The following is a 17,546-nucleotide window of genomic DNA, read 5'->3' as shown; positions in this document are numbered from 1 at the left end:
GGGCAACCTCTGTGATCTCGCAGGCAGCCTAACGTTGTGCCTGAAATCCTACTTCTTCACTATCGGCCCCTCCAGATAGAGATGGAAGGCGACTCAACTCCATCTGTAAATAATTCTCTACCATGGCGGCAACTATTGTGAGAGCGGCCAACTCTCTTTCCATTCTAGCCAGATACGACAGTCAAATGTGGTCCGACATTTCGTCTTTTATTGAAATGCTGCCAGTAGAATCCAAAGCTGAGGCACTTAAGATTTAACAGGCGGGAGAAAGGATTTCAGCTGAGATCGATTGTGCAGTGGACGTTTCTTCCACAGGAATCCGCCAGCTGGCTGCGGCTGCGGTCCTGAGGCACCAGGGCTGGTTAAAGGCTTCTTCGTTCAGACAGGAAGTGCAGACAAAGATAATTGACATGCCTTATGATGGTGAATCTTTATTTGACAACACATTGATGAAGCCCTTCAGACCATCAAGAAGGACACAGATATGGCTAAGGCTCTGGGCACTCTACAATTCAAGAAGCAGGCCTTCGTGGAGCAAGAGGGTGTGGTTCGTCTTCCTTTCAGGGAGGTTACAGCCAGTACAAGCAGTACCAGCCATATCTGGGTCAATCAAGGTACCCATCATCACAGAATCAACAGTCATTTAAACAGCCTCCTGCCGCTTCCTATAGACACTACAGAGGAAAGACTGCCTTCAGAGGTACAGAGAACTCCAAGAAGCAGTGACAAACACCCACTGCCAGCCACAGTTCCCTTCAATCCTCTCAAGGTTGGTGGAAGAATTTCCTTTTTTCTTCCCAGATTGTCTACAATGAGAACAGACAGATGGGTTTTAGATATAGTTTCCAACGGTTACACTTTGGAATTTTTAAGATTCCTCCAAGCTGCCCTCCCAGAGGTCCCGCTCCTGCTCATCTAAAGGAGCTTGTGTCGCAAATAAAGATAGTGTTAAAAAAGGAGCAATCAAAGTGGTACCAGGTGTACGGCAAGGAAGAGTGTTCTATTCAAGGTTTTTCCTCATAAGAAAGCAATCGGGAGAGTGGTGTCCCATCATGGAACTTCGTTGTCTCAACAATTATCTAAAAAAGCAATCCTTCTGGATGTTGTCACGTTAGGAGGTGCTTCAATTGATAAATCAAGAAGATTTCATGGCGACCTTTGATCTTCAGGGTGTCTATTTTCATATCCCTATCCTCCCCCGGCATAGAAAATTCTTGCGCTTCAGAATGGCCGGCAAGTATTTCCAGTTCAGAGTTCTGTGCCCGAGTGTTCACCAAGGTCCTAGCACCGGCGGCGGCTCATCTACGTCAAACAGGAATTCAAACCTTCCCTTATTTGCACGATTGCCTCATAAAGGCGAAATCTTTTGCAGTGGCAAGCACTCATCCTCAAGAATGTCTCTCTCTCTTTCAATCCTTGTGTCTTTCAATAAATTTTCCAAAGTTTCAGTTAATCCCCTCAAAGGTGAAAACATTCTTAGGGGCAACATTGGACACTCATCAGGCAAAGGCTTTTGCCTCACAGGAAAGACAACAAAAGATCCGCAAGTTGGCAGCTTTACTTTTCACAAGAAAGTTCACTTCAGTCCGCAAGTACAAATCGCTTCTGGGAATGTTGTCCTCCTGCATTCCCCTCATTCCCAACTATCATTTGTAGATGAGACCCCTGCAAGTGGCTGCAAATTTCAGGGTCCTTTGATGACCTAATCAGGATAACACCTCGAATGAAAAAAGCGTTTCAATGGTGGACTCACATCCCGAACATAGCTGCAGGCCTATCATTCCTAGTGGATTCGCCAGCTTACATAATTACAACCTATGCATCCCTCGAAGGGTGGGGAGCACATCTAGAGGGGCTGACAGTGAAAGGAAGATGGGGCAGCTACCAATGAACTTTACACATAAATCTTTTAGAGTTAAGAGCAATATTCCTGGCTCTGAAATCTTTTCGCTCAATAATATTATGAGCTTCAGTGTTAATTCGGACAGACAACACAACAAGCATGCCCTATTTAAATAAAAAAGGATGGACAAGATCAACTATGCTATCCCTACAGGCCCAGCAAATCTGGGATTGGGCAATTCAACAACTGATAACACTAACAGCAGAACATGTTCCGGGAGTGGCCAACATTCTGGTGGATTCCTTGAGCAGGTCGATTACAACCAACCACGAATGGGAAATCCACCAACCAACGCTGGATCACATCTTTCGGTTGTGGGGCAATCCGAGGTTATACCTATTTGCGGACAGCCTAAACCGCAGATGCAAATTCTTCGCCAGTTGGCTACCCCAACAGTGATCGTACGGGAATGCATTTTTGGTAAACTGGTGAAAGATTTATGCCTCCGCTTTTCCTCTGATTCCTTTAGTCCCAAGGGTACTTCGGATGATGAGAAAGGAACCCTGCCTAATACTTCTCATAGCTCCCAGATGGCCTCGCCAGTTCTGGTTCACAGAGCTTCTGGTTCTATCGGAGTGCAAATCCAAGTTGTTACACCCATTACAGAGCCTACTGACAATCAATTGCTGCCAGGTCTGCCATCCAGACCCAACATTCCTGCGATTAGCAGCTTGGCTCCTGAACACGGATTTCGCCGATCTAGTAATACCGGCTGACTGACGGGTAGTCCAGGCAAGCGCTAGGGCTCCTTCCACTATTCAGGCTTACAAGCTCATGTGGAAGAAATTCTGTCATTGGTGTATAACTTAGGAGGTGCACCCTATTCAGTCTTCACTGGAGCAATTACTGGCTTTTTTCCTAAAGCTGGCTAAATCTGGCCTTTCTCATTCTTCTATTAAAGTATTCCTTGCTGCGATTTCCAGGTTTCTGCAGCAGAATGGGTCACAGTCGCTTTGGTCTTCAAGAATAATAAAAGAATTTCTTAAAGAATTGTTTAGAATATTCCCTCGAATTAGGCGTCCACCTCCGCCTTGGTATCTTAACATTGCTCTTATGCAGCTTATGGAAGCCCTATTTGAACCTATTCATAGGGCTGACTTAAAATATATTACATGGAAAATGGCTCTCCTGCTGGCGCTTACATCAGTCAGATGAGTAAGCGACATACAGGCTTTCACTACTCATTATCCTTTCCTTCAGTTCACTACAGACTGTTATACTTCGTACAAATCCTACCTTTATACCCAAGGTTCCATCGGATTTTCACTTTAACCAGTCATTTTGAAAACTTTCTTCCCAAATTCACAGTCTCCAGCGGAAAGATCTTTGCATTCCCTGGATCTAAAAAGGTGTATAAAATTCTACTTATAGAACACAGCCACCATATGTAAGGTTGATCAACTTTTTGTGGATTATAGAAAAATAAGAAATGGACATCCTGTCATTAACAGAATATAGCACGTTGGATATCTTCTGCAATCCAGTTTTGCCATCAACAAGCAGGCAAGCCACTACTTTCAACAGTGAAAGCTCACTCTACAAGATCAGTCTCCTCTTCAACGGCTCTCTTTGCTGGTGTACCTATTTAACATATTTGCACAGCAGCAACCTGGTCCAGCAGGCACACTTTCACCAAGCATTACAGTCTAGGAAGCTGCAAGTAATACTGATAAAGCTGTGGGACAGGTGGTGTTATGTAATCTTTTTTCAGTAAGGTGAGCCTCTATTCTTCCCACCTGCTTTTATGTTGGACAATTGTTGTCATGATAGTAGATGTCACTGTTATTTTGTGCATATGCATTGTCAGATACTTATGCATGTAGATATATTTTATATACAGGTGTACGTGTCTGTATATATATATGCGTGTGTGTGTGAGTGTATATATGTGTGTATATATATATATTCCTCCAGGTGCCCCAGAACATGAAGACGCCACTCCACGGAGGATGATTTACAAAACCTTTTATTGCAAACCACGGAAAACAGCCCAGTCCTTGCTGTCCCTTACGCGTTTCAGTGTAACAAACACCTTAATCATAGGGGGAGGGGGAACTTGGCAAGATCCGGTGAGTACTTCACATCTTTTTATCCCATAGCGCAGTCACTTTCCAGTAAGTTGCATGCTGGGTAATGAAGTCAAAATTAAACCTTCCAGTAGGGTCCGTTTTCTTGCCAAAATGTTTTTAACCCCAAATTCTTTATCGTTTTGCACAGCCCTCCGGTGGGCTGCTGGGTTGCTTTCCTGATTCAAATTCCGCATCCCTCGTGCTGGCAGGCAATGAAGATTCACGGCCTTACTGGAAAGTGACTGCGCTATGGGATAAAAAGATGTGAAGTACTCACCGGATCTTGCCAAGTTCCCCCTCCCCCTATGATTAAGGTGTTTGTTACACTGAAACGCGTAAGGGACAGCAAGGACTGGGCTGCTTTCCGTGGTTTGCAATAAAAGGTTTTGTAAATCATCCTCCGTGGAGTGGCGTCTTCATGTTCTGGGGCACCTGGAGGAATGTTGTACGCGGCAGGCTCCAAGCCGCGGAAGATGCACCACCTGAAAATGACAGGACTGCGAGGCCGTGAATCTTCATTGCCTGCCAGCACGAGGGATGTGGAATTTGAATCAGGAAAGCAACCCAGCAGCCCACCAGAGGGCTGTGCAAAACGATAAAGAATTTGGGGTTAAAAACATTTTGGCAAGAAAACGGACCCTACTGGAAGGTTTAATTTTGACTTCATTACCCAGCATGCAACTTACTGGAAAGTGACTGCGCTATGGGATAAAAAGATGTGAAGTACTCACCGGATCTTGCCAAGTTCCCCCTCACCCTATGATTAAGGTGTTTGTTACACTGAAACGCGTAAGGGACAGCAAGGACTGGGCTGCTTTCCGTGGTTTGCAATAAAAGGTTTTGTAAATCATCCTCCGTGGAGTGGCGTCTTCATGTTCTGGGGCACCTGGAGGAATGTTGTACGTGGCAGGCTCCAAGCCGCGGAAGATGCACCACCTGAAAATGACAGGACTGCGAGGCCGTGAATCTTCATTGCCTGCCAGCACGAGGGATGCGGAATTTGAATCAGGAAAGCAACCCAGCAGCCCACCGGAGGGCTGTGCAAAACGATAAAGAATTTGGGGTTCAAAACATTTTGGCAAGAAAACGGACCCTACTGGAAGGTTTAATTTTGACTTCATTACCCAGCATGCAACTTACTGGAAAGTGACTGCGCTATGGGATAAAAAGATGTGAAGTACTCACCGGATCTTGCCAAGTTCCCCCTCCCCCTATGATTAAGGTGTTTGTTACACTGAAACGCGTAAGGGACAGCAAGGACTGGGCTGCTTTCCGTGGTTTGCAATAAAAGGTTTTGTAAATCATCCTCCGTGGAGTGGCGTCTTCATGTTCTGGGGCACCTGGAGGAATGTTGTATGCGGCAGGCTCCAAGCCGCGGAAGATGCACCACCTGAAAATGACAGGACTGCGAGGCCGTGAATCTTCATTGCCTGCCAGCACGAGGGATGCGGAATTTGAATCAGGAAAGCAACCCAGCAGCCCACCGGAGGGCTGTGCAAAACGATAAAGAATTTGGGGTTAAAAACATTTTGGCAAGAAAACGGACCCTACTGGAAGGTTTAATTTTGACTTCATTACCCAGCATGCAACTTACTGGAAAGTGACTGCGCTATGGGATAAAAAGATGTGAAGTACTCATCGGATCTTGCCAAGTTCCCCCTCCCCCTATGATTAAGGTGTTTGTTACACTGAAACGCGTAAGGGACAGCAAGGACTGGGCTGCTTTCCGTGGTTTGCAATAAAAGGTTTTGTAAATCATCCTCCGTGGAGTGGCGTCTTCATGTTCTGGGGCACCTGGAGGAAAGTATATATATATATATATATATATATATATCTATATGTGTGTGTGTGTGTGTGTGTGTGTGGTGTGTGTTTTATGGATATACGTATGTGAATACGTGGTATAGGTATTCACTACACACTTGGTGATGTACAGGATTCTGTACGTTGTGTAAAGGCATACATACTTCAGTTACAACCGCAATCTATTTAGATCCAAGCATGTGAATTTATGAAAGATACTCCATTACTGGAGAAGAAAATAAGTTACTTACCTATAAACTGTGGTTCTCCAATATTGGCATCTTTCATAGATTCACATGCGAGTCACTCTCCTCCCCATAGAGGCTCCCCTGGTTAATTTATAGGCTTTTACCACACTTGAGAGTCTGGATCCTCTGTGGAGAGGGTTCTAGAGAGTTCTGTCGCCTGATTGGCTTAGGTTTGGACCATACCTAATGACTAGGACGAGATATTAAAGTGAATGGTTTTTCTCTTTTAACTTTAATGTTGGAGTAATTACTTACTGCTTTTGATGTACAGTGGGACTCCCACTTTGACGACGGGGAATGATTCAAGCATGTGAAGCTATGAAAGATACCAATTCTGGAGAATCACAGTTTACAGGTAAGTAAATTATTTTCTTTTTGTTTGCCTATTTTCTTCTGTCGCATTTCTCGAACTTCTACAAGTTAAAAAAAAAAATGATCCTTTACATTTTCTGGTCGTTTAATTCCCTGCATTCTATAACCTTTCCATTATCTTGTGCTGCTATTTCCTAGCTTTTTCCTTCATTAGCTGATACCTACCCCTTACCTGGTCCTCTATTCATTAACCCCTCCATTCTCCGGCTCCTCTGCACTCCCTAGTCTAAGTATTACTGTTGTTTCCATTCTCTGGCTTCTCTTCCATTCCCTCTCCCTTCTGTTCCTTGGGCGCTCCATACCCTGGCCTCTCCATGTCCTTGACTATCTATTTCTTGCCCCTTTTCGATTTTCTCTTCCTTTCGTTATCAACTCTTGTTCCCCTGGTACCTTAATATCTAGTCTAGTCCTTCCTCTGTTTCACAGCGGCATTATCTTGGGTGCTGTATCCTGGCTCTTCCTTCTCTTTTTACCCTTACATTATGGCTGTTGGGTTTATAGCCGTTCCTTTACTTGTCCCTGCATGTTGTTCCCTTGCTATTCCCAGTCCTTCCTCCTTCTGGCCATTCTACCGCCTGCCCCTTTCATTTTCAACTCCTGCATTCACCTACCGCTTTACGTTATTATCCATTCTTGGCACTCTACCTCTCTGGTTGCCTAATGTCTGTCCTTTTTTATTTTCAGCTATTCCATTCTCTCAAGCTTCTACTGGTCCTTATTGGTGGTACTCCTTTTGCCTTCTTATCTTCCATTTCATGGCCCTTTTAATGCTTGGCCATTCTTGTTGGTAACCAGTTCATTTCTGGCATTTTCCGATTCTTCTGTTACTCCACGCTTTTATTAACTTTGTTTATCTGCTGGAAGTGGTATTCTGTGAACAGTGATTCAATGTAGTGTTCTGGGTAATTAAAGATATGTTGATGTTATGCTGAACTAACTGCAAGTCTTAACATTGTAGTGTTTCTCGGGCATGCATAGCATAGTTCTACTTTGAAGACCAAAGTTGACTCTTGGTCTTTAAGATTAACCTGGGACTGGTAGGTCATTGTAGACAAGTTACAGCTCCACATCATCCAGTCTCAGGGCCTTGCCCTGGTTATTACCATAAAGTCTAGATCAACTGCGGTATTCAGGCCTTAGTAAGCAAGCATTGGCAATACCAATAAGTTTGGTATACACAGATCGCCTTCTGTCATGATATTGCAAAATGCTATTGTTTGAAAAACTACCAGGGCCCCTTCAAACAAAAGAAATTGTCTAAACGAAACCTATTTTAAGTTTTCAAAAAGCACACATTCCCATAGTAGTCCGTGGCACTGAAGGGGACTACTTTTGTGCGTGGATATGTTCCTTGTAAAAGGGCATAATGGCATCACTCAGATTAAAGCTAAACAATGGCTGAAATGAGCTGAGCCACTGCTGCATATTGTAGTGGGCGAAAGAAAATATGAAAGACACAATAGCCGAACAATAGATGAAGAGGTGCGGCTGAGAATCCCTAAAAGTAAGAAAACTAAACAATAGTGAAATCAAAACGGCTTGGCTAACGTCAGCCCTAAAAATAATTTAAATCAAACACTGTCCAGATAATGCAAGAAGGTTCCACAGATATTCTTCGACCAGCATCCAGAACCCGGCGTTTGGCAATGGTTTAGTCTGAAAATATGACTATCATGAACAAATTCAAACATGGGAAGAGGAGTCTCCTTATAAAGTCTAGTGTAAATCATATACAAGTGAGGGGAGGAGATTTTGCCCAGTGGCTAGAGCTGCTGACCTAGGAACATGGAAAATTAGGTTTGAATCCCAGCCTTGAGTCAACATCCAATGCTTCTGGGTAAATCATTTATTCTCCCTGTGCCTTAAAAGAGAAAAATGTGTAACATAGTTTGCTTCTGTTGTAAAACGCTCTAATGCAGTGGGACAAAGTTTCGGTTGTAAACTGCTAAATTAAACGGCAAACAAAAAAGGGGCATGAAGTATTACAGCAAACGTCATGTGGTAGGGATCAGACTGCCAGGTAAAATTGATTTAAAGGGCGAGAAAACTGCTAGTGGAAATGTATGAAGAGAAGACAAGGCTTCCTGTTGAAATTCATATACTGGAGAGCAGATCGGTCATGAAACTCAAGTGCGGTAGACAAGGTTGCCTGGAGAAATTCATGTACACATGAGCTGATTGCTAATGAAATTCACTGACACTAGTGAAACCTAAAAATAAAATTAATGTACAAGGGTTCAGGCTGCCAGGTGAGTTTCAAGTACAAGAGGAGACAGTGCCCTACAAAATTTGTCTACATGAGAGCAATCTGTTTCACAAAATTCATGCACATGAAACAAAACATTCCTACAGGTAAATTTAAATGCAGGAGAACCGACGGCCTAGTCCAATTCCTGTAGAGGAGACCAAGCTTTTAGGTACAGCATATGCCACAGAGAAACTGTTTTTCATAGCATAGACTAGCTCCCTTTATTTAGACCCCTTCTCTTGAATGAAGGTCACGCAGAGACCAACAGGCTGTCCATTCTACTGTACCAACATTAAAGTTGCATACCTCCTGAAGTGTATCCACTGGTTTGAGAGATCTTAATATTGACTAGCCTATAAATGCCTCCAAAGGAGCCTGCTTTAATCTGTGGCATACGTTCACAGGATGTTGGTCTTCTACTTCAGGCAGGTACAACACTTGGGGGTTTCTGTTTGAGTCCACTTCAAGCTTAGGCCACTTAAAACTGAAAATTACAGATTAATGTTAGCAGTGTACTCATGAGATAATAAAGCTACTGTAGACCCCCCAAAATTGAATAGTTTTATTAACTGATGCATTTGACCAATCACATTAAACAGTGCCACTCCTGCTGAACAAACAATGGCAAGGCCCCTCATGATGTTCACCAAGGTCCTCTTCTGTTAGCCATATCTTCCTTGACATAGGGCCCTAGTGTGGTCCGTTTCATCTGCTACAAAGAGGGTATCTGCCATGGTCAGACACTTTCTGACCTACGAACAGGACCCACCAATGGTTGGGTGCATGCTGCTGTACTGGCTGGCTTTTTCGTCAGATTATGGTGCATCAGATGAGTCTTGCATAGCACAGAGTTCCTCGTGCTATGGCAGACTTTCTGCCATGCACAAGGAAAGCTCTACAAGCATTTCTCCTATATTGTCACTTGAAGTGGCAGTTTGTGAATTACAGTTGCATTTACTCAGGAAAGGCTAGATTTTGTCAGTCATGTTGCGAAGTTCATCCCATTCAGTGTATCGCTTCTATCAAAAGTCTCCAGGCACATGCCATTGGAACAGCCCAGCATCACGGGTTTTAAGGCACATTAAAATTGACATGATCTGCAATGCTGTCACATGGCCTGCTCTCCTCGCTTCTGAAGACACTCGGTGTTTCACGTGAGCTCCACAGATGATGCTAAGTTTGGTCATATACCAGTTTGTGTGGTTCTGCTAGTAATCCATACTACCAACATATATTTTTATTGTGCTCAGGTTTTAGACAGAGGTTGATGATGATCAAGTTACTCACAATATGACACTTGACCCACTTCATTATATGATCAGTTTTTGGCCCCTGTTCAGTCTCCTTCAGTATTGACCAGAAAAATGGATGTAATGGAGAAAATGAATGGCTGATGCCAGGAGTGTGGCTTGAGTGTGAGTATAGTCACCTGATTAAGTGGCAAAGCAGTCCAGTCTGTCTCTGTATTGAGGATGAGAGTACAAGTGCAATGCTTACTACAGTAAGTAACTCCTCTCTCCCTACCTTGACTGTGCACAGCAGAAAGATCCTGACCATGGGAAAGGTGCTCTGCACAGCGAATAAACCTGACCACACAGGGCCCTGCTTCATAGGTCTTCGACAGGAGGACTGTGATGTGGTTAACAGCAGGAAGCATCAAGTGAACACCGTTTAATATGATAGGCTAGATAAGTTTGTTAATGAACCTGTTCAATGTGGGTGTCTACTCTAGCTTTATTAGCTCAGAGGTATACTGAGAACATTCATCTGCAACTTCCACTCTTAAATGGTCTAAACCCGAAGTGGACTCATACTGAAAACCGAAAGTGGACTCATACTGAAAACCCTAAGTGAGGTACTTGTATTAAGCAGAAGGCCAATATCTTACTTACTGATGCCACACAAAGGAGAAGGCTCCTCAGAGGGATTTAGAGGATGGTCAATTGTAAGGTCTCTCAAATCAGTGGAAACCTTCCACTCTTATGAATACACACTTCACTAGATATGCTGCTTTAATGTGGGTACTGATGCAAAAAGAACTGTTGATGGACAGAATGCAGAACAATGTCATACATTCACCCCAGTACAGAGATCTGGGCCTAAACCCATCGTTTTTTCTATTTGCTCACCAAGCCATTCCAGTTTGGGCCCAGCCATATACAAATCAGTCTTGACCCTGTGCCCAATGGGAACAGTCCAGCCTGATCTGCCAGGCCAGGTCCTCCCTGGACTGGAAACAAGCATCCTAGGGCCGGTTTTGGGGTTTCACCCCTCTCCAGCCAGGATAGCTTGATTCCAGTGGCATGGAGAGCACAGGACTCAAGTCTGAGCATACCCGTCCCACTCGGGGTGACAAATGCAAAAAGAATTGTTGGACAGAATGCAGAACAATGTCATACATTCACACCAGTACAGAGATCAGGGCCTAAATCCATCTTTTTTTTGCTCACCATGCCGTTCCAGTTTGGACCAAGCCATATGCAAATCAGTCTTGACCCTGTGCAGTGCAGTGCAGTGCAATGTGCAATGTGCAATGTGGGTACAGCAGAAAGGACAGCCCTTTGGCGTCTGTGTGGGTTGTATGTGATTTTATAGAAAAACGATTTGATAGAACACCATTGCTGAAAATTATTTCACCTAAACTGTTTAAGAGAAATTTGCAGGATGAATGGCATTTTCCATTTCTTAGGAACCAATTTGTAGAATGTCTTTTTTCCCGAAATTGGCTTTTACATGCTTATTGTTTAATGTATAAATCAAATGGTAGCAGGTCTTAATTTCAAAAACATTCTTGTTTGAGGTATTTATTTCGGGTGCTTTACTGCAAGGGGCATTATATCTGCTCTGAGATCTGGGTTTGTTCTGTTCACCGTTTCTTTTCTGTGTCATTCTTTGCAATGTGTGAATGAACATTATGTAACTCGATGGTGAGACTGCATTTAGTTTCGAAGCAATTATGAGAGGAAATCTTTTCATGGTTGATCCTCTACCTGCACTGCAAGTCAGGTTCAACTCCTTAAAATTACACTTTTATTTCCTTGTAGCCATGAAGAGTCTATGCAGCTTGAATATGAACAGCACGAAGCTCTCTGCAGACACGTATGAAGACCTCAAGGTATACTTCTCTTTTTATTTACTTTAGAAATAGTTTATTTGGCGTGTCCAAACATTTAGACATTTAACATTGAAATAAAAAAAATACATTGCAATTAAAAAAATACAGCTTGTACAAATTTAGTTAAATTCGAAATTCTCTAGTTTCAACACGCCTTAAAATATCCAATTTTCAGCCCCACTATAGCTCTGCAATTCATTAATATAGAGCAGCTTATCTGTTTCTTGGGTGTGTTCTGCAGAGAAACATGTCACCATGTGGTCACAGGGGGGTGCAGTAGGAGCTAATGCAGGAAGAGTGGTTTGGAAGCATATTGGGACAGTTGGGGGGTGAGGGCATGGTAGCAATCCAGGAAAAACATCCAGAGCAAAAGAATGGTGCTGGGCAAAGAAGTGGGAGGTGGTAGAAGAGACCAGGAGCACAGGATGGTTTAAGTAGAATAATAGAAGTAGGTAAGAAGAGGACTGGAGAATCGATGAAGTGCGATCATGGGGGTGGAAATGGAGGCCATATCAGGTAAAATGGGAGCAGGGTGACACTGTGGAGGCAAGAATGAAGAGAGGAGGTTGTAGCAGCACAGGACGAGTGGGGCTTAAGGAGAAAAAAAGAAGCAGAACGCAGAGGTGGGATGGATTCAGCAATGGTGAAACTGCAATTAGTGGCAGGAGCGAATAATGACAATAAGGGTGTGGTAGAACTGCTCTGTTTTGCAGCTAGATGTGCACTTTGTAAAGCTCTCTTAAATGTGTACATCCTTCCATGCACTGGGGTTACAGATGAAGAAAGGAGGAGGACGAAGGGAGGTGAAGATGGAGAGGGTGGGAGAAGGGGGTAAGGGAGTAATGGTAGTGTACATGGAGGGAGAGAGAGACAGAATATGGCTGTAGTGAAACTGGAGAGAGCAGGGAGACAGAGCTGGGAATGATGCAGGTGGACATGTAGAGAGCGGGAGGAGTGCCCAGGGGGAGTGAGTGAATTTGGAGAGATCGGGAGGAGTGGGGAAGGATGTGATGGAGGTGAACATAGAGAGAAAGGGGGTAATAGACTTGTACATGGGGAAAGCAGAAGCAGGGGAGCGATGGAATATGAGCTCAGCAGGAGGGGGGATAAGAGAATGATAGTGGTGATGGAGGTGAACATAGACAGGGACATGGTGGGTCCTAGTGCCGTGGGATTTCATAGGGCCCTGAGTCCGAGAGACCCCAGAAAATTGTTTTCATAACTTTGTTCTGACATATTAACATTGTCTAAGAGATCTTGCCACAGCAAAGCTGAGTGTGTAGCTCAACAGTTGAAATACACTCAGTGGTGTTTCATATTCTGTTTCACGCTATCCTTTAAATGCATTAATATCACTAAAAACCATCCTCCTATAAATGTGCCCGCTCCACATTTTCCATTAACAACAGCTTTATTGTAAAATAGGACATTTAAGGTAAAGCTTTTAGTGAAGTGAGGTGTGATATTTAGAAATATTGTTGTGCGAAAGGACGCCCTTGACGTTGTCACAAAATACTGTTTCACAGACAGATTGCCGATAGATAAACAGTATTGGAGAAAATGCCCCGAACACAGTGGCAGAAATCGTGCCTTTGAAAATATTGTGCAAGGGCATACAGTGGGCAATAAAATGTGCCAAAGAATAATATGGCCACTAAATTGTGTTGGACAAAACGCTGGCAATACGCTGTGCCAGGAGACAACGTTTAATGTCGCGGAATGGACCCTGAGGATTCATGGGGGCCCACAGGAAGCCTTTGGTATCAAGGGAAGTGGAAATTCCAGTAAAATCTAGGCTACTAGCACTATAACAACAACAAAAGGAACAGAGTAGTTGTGACTGAGTTTACATTAACGAGATTAGAGGCAGTGTCAAAAAGATGAAAACAAATTTAAAAAAATGTTTCATTTGGTTTTATATTTTCAGCGTATAGATTGCTGTAATTTTGCATGTAAAAAGGTAATCTGTGTTTCTGGTGGCAAGCGGCAGAGGGGGGAAACCATAAATAGCTGCAAAACAAGGAAAAGGAATTGATGGGGAATGGAGGCGACTCTCAAGAACCCATCATGCAATAATTACACCCCATACTACCATTTAGCGTTAACGTACATTTATTAGGATAGGGTTGCAACACAGTTAATCAACATTAATACAACATCTTTAATGCATCATTACCTTCCTCACTGAACAATTCTCACATCAAATGTTCACCCCAGTGCCTCATTGCTTCATTCTTTTCCCTTTCACGGACTGACCTCCTTCCATTCCCCCACCTCTCCTGCACTTCCCCTACCAAACCTCCGCCAATGAGACCCTTTGACCTGATTGAAGAATCCCGCACTACACCTTCCTTCGCCTGTGCTCCCTTCACCCCCGAGGGTGGATATGCCTGTTTGTGAGACTCAACCCCCCCCCCCTCCCCAAACACCAGCAACCTGTCTTATTCTGGCAACGCTGTGTAGAGTGATCAACTCGTCGATCTCTAACTTGTGTACGGTGGGTGGGTGGGTGTTCTTCGATAATTTCCCTAACCGGTGGTGGTCAGGAGTCTGGAAAAGGCTGGACCCCCCTCTCTTGACTCCTTTATACCTTTCCCTATACCCGCTTCTTCCCCTTAAAACTACCTAACCCTGCCATTGTCCTGTTATCGCACAAATTACCCCGGGGAAGACTAGTCTGAGACTGTCACTTCTCCTGGGCACATAATTGCCAAAGAAGAGACAAATTAAAATTGGAGAGGAAGCAGGATGTGGTGGGCACAGGGACTGCTCATAAATTAAAAAGAGGTATAAAATTGCTAAAACGAAAAAACCAGAGCGCATTGAAAATCCGTCAGTGTGACGAAAGTTCACAGTGTTGAAAGTCACCCTAAAGAAATCCAGCTGACGAAGCTCTTTTGGAGAAATATCAAAATGCCGAAATTCCTTTTCAACAAAAGCAGAATCTTTTTGTGGAAAAGGGAATTGTCTTAAAAAATGGCTTTTTGTGTGTACTGCAACACAGTGGGTGAAGAGAGAGAAAAAAGGCTATGCTACTCAGGAAGGCAACTGAGGCCAGCGTGAAGCATGCAAGCTAGAAGATTAAAGGGGAGGAGTAAATAGGATGGAGAAAGTTTTAGAATGGGTAAGGAAAGTTGTTAGAAAAGTATAAGAATAAAAAAAAATGCAAAGTAAAGCCAAATGGACTGCTGCACTAGGGCTAGGAAGGGGAGCAGCACTAGGGGCTCTAAGGGATAGGGAAGAGAGTGAAAAGATGAGTGGGGAATGGGGATCCCCCTATTTTAAAAAGCCCCAACCTGTATAAAAACTTGTGGTGGGGGGGTTGGCGGGAACTAATTTTTCTTCAAGAATGGGCTATCACAAGGATGTTTTTTTCAACCAGATAAAAACCATCCTTAAACAAATATTCATCAATAATGGTTCAATGAAAAAAATCATCAGAACCATTTTCTTCAGGTTAGAGATTGTTCAAAAAGATATTCCAGTAGTGCATCACCTAAAACTACAGAAAAACTATTGGCAAAAAAGCTGTTGCCATTTTCATTTTGTTATAAAAGCTCAAAGAAATAAGGGAAACAATAATATCAACAATCTGGCGTATTTATTTTTATTACAGAAATGACACCCGGATTCACATTGTTCTTTCAATATTATGTTCATTTAGGTGCAGCTCAGGCTCATATTAATACCTCTTTGGGTTTCTTGACAGGCAAAGTTGCCGAACTTGACTGACGTCGACGTGCGTTACACGGAGGCCTGGTGAACGTCCGCATGGCGGAGGAGGAGCCTGAGATGTGAAGAGGTTTTTTGGCGAATGAGCACCCGTCAAGCCGTGAGCTTTGGGGCTCGCGCACCCTCTGTAGGCGTTGTGCTTGTGCCGTAGAGAGGAGTCTTTCTGAGGGCACTGAGCATGCCCAGTTCCTGCCTAATTCTTTACGCTTCATATTTTCTGAATCAACGTGGTTTAAATTATACAGAAAAAAAGACTTTGTAGCATCAAGAGGATTATTAGGAGCCTAGGAGGAGAATAAAGAACCCTTAGTGGATTTCGTTTGCCTTTGTGTTTATGCTGTGTGAAAAGACCAGAATTCCTGCGTGGCTCCTGCTTCAATTTTTTTGGGATGGACTCATTCTTCGAACTTCTGTTTTTCTCTTTTCAGTTTAAAAATAAAATTAAAAAATCAAGCCATTAAATATCAGGAGAAGAATGGAAGCGCAACTGCGTTCCCCAGCGCCTCCCTGTGTCCCAGCAGTTGTTACTGAAAGTACTTTTGTTGTACATAAGATTTACATAACTCGCCTATTTAAGAAATGGTTCGCAAACGCCAGGTCTGGGACCTGTGTTCTATTTATGAAATGTTTCCCCTCTTTTGCCTATTGTACTGTATAGAGCTGGTTTGTTAGTGTCTGCTATCCATGATTTTTTTTTTGGTTTTAAAGGATATTTGCCTCCAGTGGTCTGCTTATGCTCTGGCTACTGTTTTATGGAGGGAGAGGGGCAAAAAGTAAAATTTTGTGTGATGTGTGTTTCGGGAGGATGGGGTTCGTTGCAGCACATTTCTGCCATTCCTGGGAGACCAAAACACCCTCAGCTTTTTTTTCCTTCCTTCTTCAGCCATGGCAAGGAAGAAGGGAAAAAGCCTTGCTCCACTGTCTGTTGATGAATATTCAATGTTGTCCTAGATCCACTATGCTCCTGACTTTGTTTTTGTTATAGTCCGAAATTTCAAAATCCGTGTACTCCTCTGGATTGTACAGAGCTTTCCTTACATGCATGTGCCCTTTGCATGGTCCTCTCCGAAGAAGAAAAAATAAAGGGTGTCCTTTTTGCTGAACCATACCCCTTTTCCCTTCGCATACCTAGACTTGTCCCCTCCCCTCGACATGCCCCATTCCCACTCAACATCCATTTAAAAAGGCACCGTGCAAAACAAAAACAACAACAAAAACCATCATTCAGACTGTAAATGTTACCACTATAACCCCTCTCCCGTCTCAGAGGAAAAACCAAAATTGTGTTTTCTTTATAAATATTATGTTGCCTTTTTCATAATGAGCCTTTTTTGTACAGAGCAGCTGTTTCAGTGTATTATTATCATGTTTTAAGCATGGTTATTTTATTCCACAGCACATCGAGATGTAACCTGCGGACAATGCATATTTTTTTTGTATATTTCCATCTTATTCAGTGGAGGCCAAGCTTTTGTTGTTTTATACTTTGTTGCTAGTTAGGTTTTATGCACCTGTGCCCTTATTTTATTTTACTTTTATAATTGGGTAAGTCTTAATTCATTTCTCGTGCCAGATTTTTGTTTTAATTTTTTATTCAATCTCGACTGCGCATTAAGGCAGTACAGAAAAAAACAGAAAAATTATACCAACTTTTTTTCTTGAGCACTGTTGCTTTTACCGATTGTTTACTACTACTGTTCTGTAGCTGTGTACAAAGAGATGTGAAATAATTTCAGGCAAAATAAACTGTAAGTGACTATCTTTCAGCTGTCTACATTGCCTCTTCTTTCTGGTCGCCTTGCCTATCACGCTCCCCTATGCAGAATATTTTCAACCAGAAATTGTAATTGTATTTATATAGTGCTTACTACCCCGGACGATGCATTGAAGCGATTTTTTACGAGTAGCACGCTACTCTGTAAACGAAAGGATTAGTGGTAGATTAGTATAATGAAATATAAATTGTTAATTTGAGCGGTGGACGTGTCTGTCCGTTTGATGAATAGGATGTGTCTACCTCAGTTGCCAAGACTGTAAATAACTACAGTACAAACTT

The 17,546-nt window shown here is 43.0% G+C and overlaps 1 protein-coding gene across 5 annotated transcripts in view; it reads left to right on the top strand.

Moving 5' to 3' along the window:
* CMIP (c-Maf inducing protein) overlaps window positions 1–17,254 on the top strand; it is a 453,793-nt gene extending 436,539 nt beyond the window's left edge. For all 5 annotated transcript variants that reach the window (XM_085638216.1, XM_085638214.1, XM_085638213.1 and 2 more), the window contains 2 exons: window positions 11,688–11,758; window positions 15,468–17,254. In XM_085638216.1, the coding sequence (XP_085494342.1) occupies window positions 11,688–11,758; window positions 15,468–15,521 (125 nt within the window). In that variant the 3' untranslated portion in view covers window positions 15,522–17,254. The remainder of the gene's footprint in view (window positions 1–11,687; window positions 11,759–15,467) is intronic.
* Window positions 17,255–17,546: the final 292 nt, after the last annotated feature.

The sequence above is a fragment of the Triturus cristatus genome, chromosome 12 (genome assembly GCF_964204655.1).
Source record: "Triturus cristatus chromosome 12, aTriCri1.1, whole genome shotgun sequence".
In the NCBI taxonomy this organism is placed as follows: Eukaryota; Metazoa; Chordata; class Amphibia; order Caudata; family Salamandridae; genus Triturus; species Triturus cristatus.
Note: the sequence above shows the minus strand (reverse complement) of the source record. Positions and strands in the feature narration are given on the sequence as shown.